This window comes from Tachysurus vachellii, chromosome 15 (genome assembly GCF_030014155.1).
Source record: "Tachysurus vachellii isolate PV-2020 chromosome 15, HZAU_Pvac_v1, whole genome shotgun sequence".
Taxonomy (NCBI): Eukaryota; Metazoa; Chordata; class Actinopteri; order Siluriformes; family Bagridae; genus Tachysurus; species Tachysurus vachellii.
In genome coordinates, this window is record NC_083474.1 from 13,155,027 (window position 1) to 13,170,813 (window position 15,787).

Sequence of the window (15,787 nt, forward strand, 5' to 3'; positions counted from 1 at the left end):
ATTTCTGTGGGTTTTTTCCCTTTTTCAAATAACACTTTTCCACTCATGATTTTTTACTGCGAGCTTGAAAAGTAAATTTAAGTTTTAAATTAAACACAAACTAGTAAATTATGTAATTATGTAAATGAGCTCTTTCTGATTTGGTACATTTTTATTACTTTAGCTTATATTACTTGCTAATTCTATTCCCATATTAGACAATCTGTACAAGCAGCCGTGTTAGTCAAGACAACAGACACCTCTATTTTCTAATTATTGCCACAGGGCCCTAACTGACAGAATTGTTTGTGCTGAGTATTTGCATATAATTTGCAACACACAACTGAGGTTTAGGTGAACCTTCTGGCCTACTAAGAGGACGTCTGATGTGTCACACAAACACTTTATTGTCAGAACACAGAGATCCACAGCTGCTTAAAATATCTTGGAGCATTAGGATGGCAGCGATGTCAGATGACCGCAATCTTGTCTGCTAAATGGAATTTGGAGATTGGACAATTAGTTCTCTTGATGCAGCCAACTGACATTCTTGTGTTGTCTTGTCTTTTGCTAAGTGGATGGACATTTCATGGTTTTGCAAATGTCTTGCTTCACCACAGTTTGCTGTTTTGATACTGTTAAAAAAAAATCAATGAAAGCTGGCATTTAGTTATATGGCGTTACGCTACGCACTTCCTCTGAAAGCAGCTGTCCTGTTTATTTTAACATCAGCAGTTCCTGTGAAGTTGCACACAAGACACAATCTTTATATGGAAAGGAGGAAATGACCTAGTACATCTTCATATGAAGATGTCAAGAAATGAATTCTCTCAGCGATGATACTAAAAAAGTACTAAAAAAAGGAAGAGAAAAAGAAACGCAATCACAGAAAAGTTAGGTAGGAGTATAGTGAGGTTTTTTAAGGCAATCCTGTGGATAAACATAGGCCAGCTGTATTTAGAAGAGCTGGGTCTTCTTTTTTTTAATCCATTATCTGCTCTGACAACGTGGAAGCCATTAGTCCCTAGTGTCCAGACACCAGGACAGAATGGGATGCGAGGCAGCGGGCTGCTTCTTCTAATACAAAACAACAAATGACTCATTTGAAGCATTGCAGATGAGAAGCAGACTGCTTTCTCAACAGGAACAGTTGTATGGACATCTGTCCCAAACAGAATTAGTAGACAGACGGTGGCTCCATGGTATCCTTAATGCCTATTGTGCACACAGTTTGGTTAAGTGTTCCAATCAAATACAGATAACATCCTGATTACAGCCCAGTCTGTTACCACCAGAATGCGCATCTAGTGGTACTTTTATATTCATAAAGTGGGAAGCATCTGTTTTATTTATGTTTATTTTCCCCCTGGAGTCAGGAGGAACTGGGAGATGATTCTGGCAGGCAGTAGGGCGCACCTGCTAATGCTGGGAAACCAACCATACACATCCATAACAGGCTATAAAGCTGCGTAATAGCGCTGCGTAATAAAGCTGCGTAAAAACTTCATATGCTTTAATATCTGTAGCAGAAGATGGAAATACTAAGGAGATCCGTTACAGTCTTGCACATAATAAAGTTTAACACACACACACACACACACACACACACATCATCGTACTTACGTATCTCCGAAGTTTTTTCTCCGGTGGTGATTTTCTCAGCCAGCCCTGGCAGATGATTTCTCCGCCGCTCATTTTTTCCCGTCTCTCCCAAATATAAACAGCAATCACTCAGACACACACACACACTCTTATGATCAGATGATGATGATGATGATGCAGGTCCATTTAGGGAGAATGCTGAAACGCGCGCACAGCGACGCGCTCCGCCGGCCCATTTAGTGACGCGAGAGCGCGCTCAGTTTGTCCGGAGAGCTCAGAGACGCCCTGACACAAAACACAGTGAAAAACAGTTGTGGACCCTTAGAGTGAAGAGGAGGAACAGAAAGGCTTTTAGACTGGTGTAGGAAGTAATCTCGCGTCTTTATCGTCCACACCATACCCGGAGTGTCTGTGGGTGCAGCAACAGTCCCTCCAGGTCCCGACTAACAACAGACGCCTTGCAGTGAAATCACTCCAACTCCGAGCCAGATGATTATTGTTTTCTGGCGAATCACAGCCACAAAGAGGCGTGGCCACCAAAACAAGGGCGGGGATTAGGAGATTAAACGGTACTGGGAAGGGGCGTGGCTTCCTGCAGCTATGGCAACCAAAAGCCAGAACTCACTGTATTTATTTCCAGGTAACTTTTTGCTAATCACAATGAAACTTTACCAAAGGCTACGTCTAAAGTCGTATAGTTTTACTCGCCGTAGCTGTACAAATAGAGCTGCTTATGTCAGTGTGTTTGCTTGCTTCTTTGTTTAGAAGAAAATATATTAAGTAAAAAATAATAATAATAAATAATTATTCTTACTCCAGAAAAATAGAGTAGTCTAATGCAACTACTAGCTACCAAAACACAAGCTGAGCTAGACCGATACTGCCTACTAACTTTATTAACAATTACCTCTGCTGCTGTTACACGATAGACAGATTGATATTTAAGAAATGAAAACAACTGTAAGGCAAACATCAGTCTAATCAGTTAATAAGGATGCTGAAATATCAGTATATCAGTTAATAAGGTAATAAGGTAAGATAATATCAGTATATAATCAGTTAATAAGGATGGACTCATCTGGCAACAGAGATGATTTACTAGTTTGACCAGATCAGCTTAGGCAGCTGATCACCATGAGATGAGACCAAACTGAACTCTTCAGCAGGTAGAAACCTCTTGAAAATTGGTGCAAACTATTTATTCGTAACCTACTAGACATTGAACATGTTGAACATAACATGCAATTTCAGAATGACTAGCATTGCATGGTAATAATGGCAATGAAATCATCACAATTAAGAGGAGACTATAATTTATAACACATAGAATAATAAAAATTCATAAGAAAATAAAATAAAATAAATCAAGGGAAATGTATTCACTGGCCATCAGGTACTTAGGTGTACTTTGTTGGTATATACACCTGTTGCTATCCATCCATCTATCAATCAATGATTTGGGATGAATTGGATCCATCTGAGTCATAGCACTGAAGGTGAAGTGAAGATGTGTTCAATAAACAAAAATAACAAGCTAACAGCATCCTGTGGTCAGAAAATGACCTAATTAAATAACAGAGGATGATTAAGAAATATGTACTTTAGACCTGTGAGGTGGATTAACAGGGTCTGTGTAGAGGAAAAAATAAAAAATTGCTAAGCAGGATAGGTTTAAACAGCAAAGGGATTACAATCCATAACTACAAAATGTGCCTATATGGTAGGTTTACCTTTTGGTCAAATTGGTATTTAAATTATATTGCAATACCTAATAAACAAACCAGTCTCAAAAATCAGCTGTACATTACAAAACGGTGCCATCTAGTGGTGAGCAAATGTAAATCAACCTATTCTTAGCATACTGTAAGTGTAAACAATGACCACAAAATGATTTCAATCTGAATTATTCATACACTGTTTGCTATTGCGGTTTAATTTGTAAAGCTATGTAAGTTCTGATCATTGGGTAAACCGCACACTGCAAGTGAATTTCATCTTGTTTATACTCTTCCAGATGAAAAATATAATGTTATGCCCTCTTATAAATCCAATACAGTTGCAAAACTACTGCAATAAAATGACTTCAAGAAAGAATCAATGTTTTAAACTGTAACTACAATAAGTATGTTCAAAACTACACGGACAATATAAGAGCTTGACTATAAATTCCAATGAACTGTCAAAAAGCCTTTTAGCTACAGCACATACAAATCGTTGAGGCTCATACTTAGCAAAGCAAGATGATCTGTACACATTTGCAAGTGCTTTGCATGTCGATTGCACACTGCTGAATTACGAAAGAGGCTTTGGGATCAAGATCTTAACTCACTCACTCATTTTCCCATGTTTTCTACTTTCTATTTTTCCATATTAATTTTTACAGCATACGGTATTTATGGTATAAAGGAAGAATTTGTCAAAGTATTCTCTTTAAAATAAATGACCACAATTTTTAACATAATCTGGAATAACTTACTGTCTCTTACCATCGGTTTCTGTGCCCCGAAGAGTGATTCTCCGTGCTAAGACATATGAAACAATACATGTCTTTTCAATCTGTTTATTGTAATTTCACACCAGGCTGCTTTACAGAACACAGGAGTGTGAAAACCTTGCGAACGGAATAGTGTCCTTGATGTTGTCTATTCCTAAAACACACTGCAAGTACCTCTCGAAGCCCATCCCAAAACCACCATGAGGCACTGAACCGAACTCTCTCAGCTGAAGATACCTGTAAAAAAGGAAGAGGCAGATGGAGGGCATTTACCTTTTGTTTAGCTGGGAACCACTGAGCTCTAAAACAGTACTGGAAAAAAATGACGACCCTACCATGCGTACGTGTCGTTTAATCCAGCCCTAAAGTACCAAGATTACAGATTCAGGATTACACAGAGTAACTTTTACAGACATAGATAAGAACATTGCAAACAATGAAGAGCTAGAAGGATTAATCAGCATGATGTAACCAACATACAGTCAAGTCCAGAATTACTGACACCCTTCAAAGATCAAGTCAAATGATCTCCTCAAATGAATTAGCTTTACTCTAACAAATGTGACATAACTCATAAGGAGTTGTTGTCCAATTAAGCAAATAGTATTTTATCAATTCAAAAGCAATGTTTTACAGGATATTTACACAACTTAAAAAATATCCAAACTTTATATGTTTAAGATCAATATATACCAAACTGCAGCTGTTTTATCAGTTTGGAATTAGAGCACCAATAATTCTGCAATTGTTCTGAGGCACATCAAGTTAAATGCATAAGCAGAGTGAAAACGGTTTACTTACTTTTCTAGCCGAGTCCTTAGCAGCTCTAGTCTTTCCTCTCTGAGAGAACCACCACACAGCTCCCCCACACCGGGCACCAAGAGATCTACTGCAGCTGCCTGGCAAAAACAAAATCATCAACCATTCAGTAAATGAAAAAATTAAGATGTTGAACAGAATGAAGAAGACCACCCACTGAAAATAATTAATAAATAAATAAATAATCTCTTCTCTGAGTCAGTGCACAGGCTCAGTCTCAGATACTTTGATTGATGGAGGGTATTTTTCAAAAACAAGTTTATTTATTATGTTTGTGATGCATTACAAAGTCAATATATTGAATAATTGGCACCCTTGGTAAAGATGGTTTGGGGAAACAAAGGCTATGTAAAAATGGTTTGTGGTAAATTAGCTCAAGCTTACAATGAAAACATGGAAGAGATGTAGCATTTAATTAAAGTACATTTATTATGTTCTCCAACAATAAAAAACAAACAAACAAACAAAAAAACACATATCACAATTATTTGTAGCTCTAGATGTTATTGAGTACAAATCGGAAAAAAGCAAGTCCACATTTTTATTTATGTGTCAGAACTGTCAAGAATCAAACAAAGACTTATGATAGTCTCCAAATCTACAAGTAGAGGCCACCTCCATGTCAACACACTATTTTGGAAAAGTGCCAGAAGAAAGCTATAGTGGGGATTAGGTTCTTTTTCTGTAGAACAGTCCTTCTAGTTAAGCAATTTTTTGTCTTTTCTGACCAAGGAACCTGGTTCTGGTCAAAGATTCTTGAATGTCTAACAAACCCCCGGCACTTCTGAAAGAAAATGATGTAAAGAGGAGAATGTACATGGAGATAGTCTATGTTAATGAGGTGTCTCACATTTATTACTCACTAATCACTATATCATCAAGCATTATAGCAGCAGACTCAGTGCTTATGTTGGGAGATACGATACATGCAGGGGCACAATAATCCTTTTTTTTTTTAAAGAAATATAATTGATAATATTAATCAATATTACATCAATTATATTTTAAGAAATATAATTGATAAGATTATTTTTTCTTAATTTTCTGACAATAACTAAAGTTCTCACTCTCACTCACTCATTTTCTACCGCTTATCCGAACTACCTCGGGTCACGGGGAGCCTGTGCCTATCTCAGGCGTCATCGGGCATCAAGGCAGGATACACCCTGGACAGAGTTAACTAAAGTTCTATTCCTCTATTTTTTTTTTTTTTTTTAGTAGTTCAAGAGTAAGCTAATTAAACACATGTGTATGTATTTGTGTTTCATAGACTGTTTTTCATAGACTGTTACCCCAACACATCATTAATAAGGGTGCCAATAGTTCTGGAGCTTAGTTCACTACAACCAATCCTGCCATACAGGGATTACCAGGAATGAGATTCACTTCAGTCAATGAAACTACGCCAGATACAAATACTGTGTAACTCATGAAAGCTGGAAAAGAAACTTGTCTGACAGTGTTATGATCAGTTTCTGTTCCTTAAACAATTTTCTTTTGGATTTGTCAAAATTAACTCCCTGTCATTATTTCCATGACTTAAAAAAAAAAACCCTGTGAAAATTGTGTGTGTGTGTGTGTGTGTGTGTGTCAGGGGACAATCCTGAGATTTTAATCAGAGTCAACTTATGCTCTACTTATGTTAGCCAACATGAACACACAAGCTCTGAGGTTATTCTTACTGTGTGCTGGGGCTGGTCCTGATTGTCTCTGGCGTAGAAAGGCTTTAGCTCATATGGATAATCTGTCACGAAGACTGGGACATTTCCACAATGCTGCACGATGTACTTCTCATGCTCTGTTTGAAGATCACAACCCCACTATTGGTGATTCGAGAGAATAAGAGAAACAAATACACTCTCCATCAGGAATATAGGAAAGATATAATCGTAAGTTTTTTTGAGTTGGTCTAATTTTACTTGCCTCTGGCTTGAAGGTAAATTGCTCTGAGCTACGGTTTAGAATGTCAATCGCCTCTGTGTAGGAAATGCTACAAAACACAATGAAATTCTAGAATGAAGATTTATTATTATTCATTAAAAATAACTAATCATTTCTGTACATTGACAGTTTTAATATGGCACATATCAATATAACAGATATACATCTGTCCAATATGAAAACAAGCATTAAACCCATCTCAAAGAAGATAACTCCCGGGGATTAAAAATGACGCTGTAATTTAGTCAAGAATAAAACCAGAAATCCTTGCACCCCTTAAGAACTCACTTCTTCATCTGTCTGCTGCTGACATTGCTGTGACTTTACTGTACCCTGTGTATTAATATACAGAGTACTTATCGTGAATGATTGCACACATAAATGAACTGAATTTACATTGAGCAGCTCATAACTGCACAGTATTAATTGCTTGTACAACTGAATTAATATAACTTGGTGGAAAGAAGTTTGTTTATTATTTTATCTATTGTCTACATGGGTCACAAGGAACCTGGAGCCTATCCCAGGAGATCCAGGACACAATCGCACACTTATTGACCCACTACAAACGATTTAGAGATGCCAATCAGCCTACATCAGTCTTTGGACTGGGGAGGAAACCCCTGAGCAACACCCAACTATGGAGGTGTGAGGCAAAAATATGCTAAATACCAATACAGAGTTAAAGGAGTGCTGAAAGTCAGTACCCTCATTTTCCACATCCTTGCACACACTCGGGAGCCTGTGTCATGATGCACACATTTCCACATGAACTTTAGTTTTGTCTGTTTTTTTTATAGGGGATTGCATGAGAAAATGGCAAACACATATTTATGCATAAGCCATGTTGATACATCAGGCCCCCGGTGACCCTGAGTAAAGATCTACAATGACAAATGTGTTACTACACCAAGATAAGCATCTACTACTGTTACTTCTGCTTACAGACCCATGAAATGATGATCTTGCAGGGCTTTGAAGGCCATTACAGTCTATTTGCCCATTTAAGTGCTTTCTTCCTGCTTAATGCAGCCAAGTATAAAGTATTTATATCTGGAATTTTGCAAACTTTGCTTCAATACAGAGTGAAAAACAAAAAATTGGTCAGAACTTTGATTAGAACAGAGTGTCAGAATTAGCTCATAACATCAAAATTAAGTTTATGACTAGAAAAGAATATACATACACATTGAAGTTTCTTTTCATCATAAGGTCCACTTGCTCCTGAAAACAAGACCATGGCTTTGTTGAGCTCATATTTGAAAATATAAACATATTTTCTAAAATATTTTACAAAAATATTTTCAATATATACATTTATGTTAAGTTTTAAAGATCTACCATATTTCCTGGTGAGATGTATTTGTGAAATAATTCCACATCCTCTGCACAGTGAGAGAGCAGATTCTCTGTGGTTGTCTTGAACAAACCCTCCATAACCTGAGAAACAGACGTAATATTAAAACACACAACACATGCACTCTACAGGGCCATGTGTTTAAACTCAAATCATAGACCGTCGTTCTGCATTTGCAAGAAACTCACAAAATGCAAGTAACCCCCCCCCCATATAAATAAATACATAAATAAATAAAAATAATAATTAATTAGAGATGAGCTCCGGTACGGATAAAGCACTTCTGCCGAGTACGAGTATTATACGAGTAATACAAGTCAATATCTGTGCTCGGATTGAATGAAAATCATCATTGGGTAGCTGATTGTGTCAGCGTTCTGTGATAGGCTAGTCACAGCGCCCCTCCCCTACACACATACAGATGTATTGTGTTGCTGTGTCTCGCTCTGCTCACTCACAGTCACACACAGAACAGCTCTCTGTCTCTCCCTCAGTCACTCAGGTTCGCGGGTCTTTTCCGTTAACGTTTAGGGTTTCTTCAGCTTTTTACTTCGGGTTGTAACGTTAATAATACGTACTTACTAACCAGTAGAGTTCTGGTAAATGTGGGTTCGTTCAGACGTGGTGCTTGCTTGGTAGAATGCGACTCGCATTGCGTCTCTGCCTGTCAGAGATTTTTCTTTTTTAAACCTTCAGCTGTCTCTAACCAGTAACCAGACACAGAGTGTCTGACACGTTTTTGCTGTATTTCATAAAAACATAAAGGTAGTAAGCTAGTGTTATAAATATTACAAATTAATTATTACCGGTTAAAGCCCGCCCATTTCAAGACAAGCCCCGCTTACTTCCGGGTTAGGCCCCACCCACTCCGAGTACGGATACAGATACAGATAATTCATATGGTTAACAGATACGGATGCAGATACAGATAATGCTGTACTCGCTCATCCCTAATAATAATCAGTAGTAGAAGAATACCGAATCCCAAATGCAAAAACTGCACAAAAAACCCTGTTAAATAAGATGCCAAGTATTCTTCAGTAGGCCTTAGACATGTAGCCATGTGTAACGGTGTAGTTTATTCAGTAGGTCAGTAAGACTCAGTAGCTCACCTTCATGAGGTCCTTCAGTGACTCAGTGAAAGCGAGTTCTGCCTCCACCATATAAAACTCAGCCAAGTGTCTCCTGGTCTGGGAATTCTCTGCTCGAAATGTTGGGCCAAATGTGTAAACAGCAGGAAAAGCCCTTCAGAAGGCAACAGTAAATTGAACAAAAACAAGGAAGACTTAAATACTTTTTTTGGACAGACAGACAGACATACAGACAGATAGATATTGTATAATTACAGTATATGTGTGCACATCCTTTTATAAATGGCTATATGGCAGTGTTCAGAATCAGCCAGTCCTCAAGCTCATTTGAATAGTGCATAAACACCTGTCTCCAACTGAAGTGACTCCATCTTTATAATAAAAGTCTCTTTCTCTATGTGAAGCAAAATAAATTAAAAAATAAATAAAAAAAAATCAAAGGAGAGTTCAAGGTTAATAGTGCTTACCCTGCCATCACTTCCAGATGCAGCTGTCCTGAGACAGTTAGATAGGCAGGCACGGAGAAAAAATGGTGATTTTCCTTATCCAAATTCCATTCATTACCTGCAGGCTTTCAGGAGAGAAATATTCACCAATAAGGAATAGGAAAGCTGAAGTTATAGCTTGTATAAAGAACAGATATACAGTTGTGTTCAAAATTATTCAACCCCCACTGAAATTGATTGTTTTGGTCGGTTTGACATTGATTATGATCATTCAGTCATCCTGCTTACAATTAAATCAAAGAGGCACATGTAGGTCAGACAAATATAACATAACATTTATAATGAAATAACCACAAATGTCTTTTCTGAGCTCACATCATTATCAGTTTTATTCAACCCCCAAGTGACATTCAATCTTAGTACTTAGTACAACATCCTTTTACAGTTATAACAGCTTTTAAACGTGAAGCATAGCTTGACACAAGTGTCTTGCAGCGATCTACGGGTATTTTCGCCCATTCATCATGGGCAAAAGCCTCCAGTTCAGTCACATTCTTAGGCTTGCGCACTGCAACTGCTTTCTTTAAGTCCCACCAGAGGTTCTCAATCGGATTTAAGTCTGGTGACTGCGATGGCCACTTCAAAATGTTCCAGCCTTTAATCTGCAACCATGCTCTAGTGGACTTGGAGGTATGCTTGGGATCATTGTCCTGTTGAAAGGTCCAACGTCTTCCAAGCCTCAGGTTTGTGACGGACTGCATCACATTGTCATCCAATATCTTCTGGTACTGAAGAGAATTCATGGTACCTTGCACACGCTGAAGCTTCCCAGTACCTGCAGAAGCAAAACAGCCCCAAAGCATGATTGACCCCCCGCCATGCTTCACAGTAGGCAAGGTGTTCTTTTCTTGTTCTTCCTCCTCCAAACATAGCGTTGATCCATGGGCCCAAACAGTTCTAATTTTGTTTCATCAGTCCACAGAACACTATCCCAAAACTTCTGTGGTTTGTCCACATGACTTTTGGCATACTGCAGTCGACTCTTCTTATTCTTTGGGGACAGCAAGGGGGTGCGCCTGGGAGTTCTGGCATGGAGGCCTTCATTACGCAGGGTGCGCCGTATTGTCTGAGCAGAAACTTCAGTACCCACATCTGACAAATCTTTTCTCAGTTCCTCAGCAGTCACACGGGGACTTTTCTCCACTCTACGCTTCAGGTAGCGCACAGCAGTCGAAGTCAGCATCTTCTTTCTGCCACGACCAGGTAGCGTTTCAACAGTGCCCTTTGCCTTGAATTTGCGAATGATGCTTCCTATGGTGTCTCTTGGTATGTTTAACATCTTTGCAATCTTCTTATAGCCATTGCCCTTCCTGTGAAGAGTAATCACCTGTTCTCTTGTCTTCCTGGACCATTCTCTTGACCTCACCATGTTTGTAACCACACCAGTAAATGTCTAGAAGGAGCTGAGTATCACAGTCATTTTAAAGCTGCCTAATTGGTGCTTATTAGGCTTTATTGCTGCTCCCTGATATCCACAGGTGTTTTCAATACCTGATTGAAAACACTTCATTGAACCTCTGTTCTTCAGAGTGGTAGTCTTTAAGGGGTTGAATAATTATGTCAATGAAGAATTCACAAAAGAAACATTTACTACTGTATTACAAAACTAATTGATGTCATTTTAGTTGCATATGGTTCTTTAAGAAGTCCTTGTAGGATTTCATTCTGAATACAATTACAAATGTACACTAAATTCCCTAAAACCATTTACAGCATTGGGGGTTGAATAATTTTGAACACAACTGTATCTGCCAGTAAAATTGGCTGTATTTTGTTCTCAGCGTAACTTTAGGCATTTAAGGCAGCCCTTCATATTCTGAATCGTTTCTTGAAGGAAATTGGACCATTCATCAAGAAGGACAGGTTCATTGTTGTGTTGGACAGATGGAGCAAAAGAAAAAGACATCCAGGGCCTTAATTCATATAGAAGCTGAGAGCTGATCAAGGATCAGAATTCTCTGCTATTTAACAAGACCTTCACATGATCTTCAGACAGACAGATCAGACCATCCTGCCTACTTATTCTGATCAAATGCCAAGAATCTTACTGCATCAGTTTAAAGTCAGTGCTTGTAAGCATTAAGGCACTGGGAAGAGAAAAATATGGTGTTTTAGGCTTGATGTAAAGTGAAGAAATAAAAGATATAGACTTGATTTACACAGAATAAAATGTCATTTTTTTACATTGTCAATGTGTTCGACTATCTTTGTGAGTTTTAGTACATTTTTGATTGTTATTTTAAATGGTTTAAATGCAGTGTAAATAATAATGTTCAAATCTTCCTTTACACATTTATATGAGAGACTAAACAACAGAATTATTCAGTTCATAGAGATGTTTGCTACACAGAGTTTACTGTCCCACTAAGCTCCCAGTTAGTTGTTACCACAAATTTATATAGCGGTCAAATAGCTCAGTGTTTATTTGGTGAAACCCAGGGCCACCAAGTTGCCACTGCTGAGCCCTTAAACCACAGTTGTATAAAGTAAATAAATGTAAGTCGCTCTGGATAAGGGCATCTGCCAAATGCTGTAACTGGTAATTAACAGTTGGAATATTCACTGTAATGTCAATTATTTTAAAATAAAAGGCAAAAAAACAGGACACACCAGGATGTGGAAATAATATCAAATTTAGTGCTAATTATGTTTATTATTAGCTAATAGTGCTTATTATTATTAGAATTAATTAATAAAATGCTAATTAGCTTTATTATAAAAGCTATTCATTTCATTAAACCGAAAGCAGCTGCTGTAATGAATGAATGATGGACGTGGGATTTGAACTCACAACCTAACAACGAGTAGCAGACGCCCAGACAATCCATAGCCGCTTCCAGGACAGCGGAGACACCCGGCGCATGTGGCAGGGCATACAGGCAATCACAAACTACAAGACAGCTTCACCTGCTTGTGATAGCGACGCCTCCCTCCCAGATGCGTTGAACGATTTCTATGCTCGGTTCGAGGTACAGAACAACGTAACGCCAAGGAAGACCATCCCTCCCCCCGACGACCAGGTACTCTGTCTATCCACGGCCGACGTGAGGAGATCTCTATGCAGAGTTAACCCACGGAAGGCTGCTGGACCAGACAACATTCCTGGCAGGGTGCTCAGGGAATGTGCAGAACAGCTAGCAGATGTCTTTACAGACATCTTCAACATTTCCCTGAGCAGCACCATTGTTCCTACGTGCCTCAAAACTACCACCATCGTTCCTGTCCCAAAGAAGTCTACAGTGTCCTGCCTCAATGACTATCGTCCCATTGCACTCACACCCATAGTTATGAAGTGCTTCGAGAAGCTCGTCATGAGGCACATCAAGACCCAGCTACCACCCTCACTGGACCCCCTACAGTTCGCGTATCGTCCAAACCGCTCCACAGACGATGCCATTGCCACAGCCCTCCATTTAGCCCTCACCCACCTGGACAATAAAGACACTTATGTACGAATGCTGTTCATAGACTTTAGTTCAGCATTCAATACAATCATCCCTCAGCACCTGATTGGGAAGCTGAGCCTGCTGGGACTAAACACCTCCTTCTGCAACTGGATCCTGGACTTCCTGACTGGGAGACCTCAGTCAGTCCGGATCGGGAACAGCATCTCCAGCACCACCACACTGAACACTGGAGCTCCTCAAGGCTGCGTGCTCAGTACACTGCTGTTCACTCTGCTGACTCATGACTATGCAGCAATGCACAGATCGAATCATATTATCAAGTTCGCCGATGACACGACCGTGGTGGGTCTCACCAACAAGAACGACGAGTCAGCATACAGGGAGGAGGTGCAACAACTAACTGCCTGGTGTAGAGCCAACAACCTTTCTCTGAATGTGGATAAAACTAAAGAGATGGTTGTGGACTTCAGGAGAGCACAGAGTGACCACTCTCTGCTGAACATCGACGGATCATCTGTAGTGATCGTCAAGAGCACCAAATTTCTTGGTGTTCATCTAGCGGAGAACCTCACCTGGTCACTCAACACCAGCGCCATCACCAAGAAAGCCCAGCAGTGTCTCTACTTCCTACGAAGGCTGAGAAAGGCACATCTCCCTCCCCCCATCCTGACCATGTTCTACAGAGGCACCATTGAGAGCATCCTGAGCAGATGCATCACTGTCTGGTTTGGGAACTGTATGATCTCGAATCGCAAAATGGAGGGACTAATATCATGATAACTTAAGTAAATAAACACCAGATATTAACTAGCAACAAATGCATGATGAGACTTACTTCCACCTGAAACAGTTCTCCTGCTCCTTCACAGTCATTTGACGTAATCACCGGTGTATGAATTTGCACGTAGTTATTATCCTGCAATGATATGCACTCATAAGACCCTTTCAGAATAAACATAAGCTGAAATGTTTGTGAAGAGACAAATGAAACCTTACCCTGAAGTAAGCATGAATGGCAGCAGTTGCCTGGCTGCGTATTCTGAGCAATGAACTGAAGGCATTTGTTCGGCACCTCAGGTGAGGAAACTGTCTGATGTACTCCAGGGAATGGTGGCCCTTGATCTTAAATGGAAAGTCCTGAAAATTAAAAAGAGGTGTTATTGGTCACCTTAAGTGTTGTCTTGCTAGCACAAAAACCCCAAAGATTTATGCATTGTAAATATTCCAAATAAAAAAAAGAAACTAATTTTTACCACAGGATTACATTCTCCAACTACATCAATGCGATTTGCTTGTAATTCCATGCTTTGTTTTTTGCTAGGACTCTTTTCCAATCTTCCTGTAACATCGACGGCGCAGCCAAAGGTGAGGTCTCTTAATGGAGAAAGAAACATATAAACAGATCATCAATAAATAGTTCCTTTTGTGTAAAACTATTTCATATTTTGAGTTATATTTTAGCTATAATATTAATATTCATATTACACTCAGGTAAAAATATATAGTCATATTGTACCTACTGAGGTAGAAACATCACCTGGTGTTGAGGTCTGAACTGGCTACTACTTGCAGAGGTTGCAAAGAACTTCCATCACTCACATGCAGAAAGATATTGTGTTTTTGTGATCGAACAGAGCGTACCCAACCCTGAGAAATAACATTACCCAGTGCAGGTTATGATCAAAATAACGACCGGCTTATCAATAATCATGATTAGTGGTTCTCAAAATGTGGTCCACAGGGTTCTTGAGGGAACTCTTGTTTTTTTTTAATCACCATTCACCATTTTAAAGTTATTAATGCATAATTATTAGGGTCTTAGGTTTTTTGACTGGTTTCTTGAATCAAATGCATTTAATCGTATAAATAATGTCCCTTGATTTAAAATCTGGGTGAATAAACAGCTTGATCTTCACTCTGATGTATCAGCTTAAGTACATTTGTACAAAGATTGAACCTAATGTTTGAATAGCTGTTGAATAATGTTTGAATGGATTCTAATCATCAGAAACAATGATGAAAAGTACATTAGAGTTAAAGGGATCCCTCGAGTCCATAAGTTTGACAAACCCTGATCATAATGATCACAGATCCAGCAGGTTCAGACCATACCTGTACTTTGATGATGGAGCCTGTCTCTAGGCTGTTGAGGGCATCACGTACCCTAATTCTCTTTGCTGTGCTGCTGTAAAGCCGTTTAGTCAGAATGATATAACCACAGAGCCGTGATGTGACCAGTGATCTCCACAATAACGTGACTGCCATCATAGCAGAGGAGAAGCACGTGGGCAAATCTGTACATAAAAATACAGTCTCCTTGAATGTTATGACTTCCTGAGATCTAGTCAACTTCCTGGTCAGGCTCCATCCGATTGGTCGGATGCAGCCACGTGGTATAGATTAGCCAATCACAGTGTGCTAGAACTGCTGGGAAATGTATTGAAGTGTACATACAGATTATTTCCCAACGGGAGTCAAATATATTTAAGATGTTATAATAACGATCTGCAGTTTATGTTCAATTTACATAGCGCCTTTCCAACACGCTTTCTCTCTCTCTCTCTCTCTCTCTCTCTCTCTCTCTCTCTCTC

General features: G+C 39.1%; 2 protein-coding genes across 3 annotated transcripts in view; both read right to left on the reverse strand.

Annotated features, from left to right (window-relative positions):
* gab2 (GRB2-associated binding protein 2) overlaps positions 1–2,010 on the reverse strand; it is a 44,408-nt gene extending 42,398 nt beyond the window's left edge. Inside the window, exon 1 of the mRNA XM_060888233.1 lies at positions 1,603–2,010. Coding sequence (XP_060744216.1) covers positions 1,603–1,674 — 72 coding nt within the window. The 5' untranslated portion in view covers positions 1,675–2,010. The remainder of the gene's footprint in view (positions 1–1,602) is intronic.
* A 2,117-nt stretch (positions 2,011–4,127) lies between these two features.
* On the reverse strand, positions 4,128–15,565 carry nars2 (asparaginyl-tRNA synthetase 2, mitochondrial). Of its 2 annotated transcripts, XM_060887997.1 has the most exons (14): positions 15,309–15,565; positions 14,734–14,843; positions 14,450–14,570; positions 14,193–14,333; positions 14,032–14,112; positions 9,751–9,854; positions 9,305–9,437; positions 8,177–8,275; positions 8,022–8,059; positions 6,818–6,884; positions 6,577–6,714; positions 4,877–4,974; positions 4,411–4,437; positions 4,128–4,312 (listed from the first exon to the last, which is right to left on the reverse strand). In XM_060887997.1, the coding sequence occupies exons 1-14, from the start codon at positions 15,462–15,464 to the stop codon at positions 4,168–4,170; spliced, it is 1,458 nt and encodes a 485-aa protein (XP_060743980.1). In that variant the 5' UTR covers positions 15,465–15,565; the 3' UTR covers positions 4,128–4,167. The 2 variants fall into 2 exon arrangements, with proteins under 2 accessions (XP_060743980.1, XP_060743981.1); XM_060887998.1 differs by lacking the exon at positions 15,309–15,565 and having other exon boundaries at positions 14,713–14,843.
* Positions 15,566–15,787: the final 222 nt, after the last annotated feature.

Coding starts and splice junctions, on each gene's coding strand:
- nars2 (XM_060887997.1), bottom strand. CDS start 15,464: ATGATGGCAGTCACGTTATTGTGGAGATCACTGGTCACATCACGGCTC. Junction 14,571..14,733: donor AGTTCAGACCTCAACACCAG/GTGATGTTTCTA, acceptor TTCTCCATTAAG/AGACCTCACCTTTGGCTGCG. Junction 4,313..4,410: donor TTAAACGACACGTACGCATG/GTAGGGTCGTCA, acceptor CCTTTTTTACAG/GTATCTTCAGCTGAGAGAGT.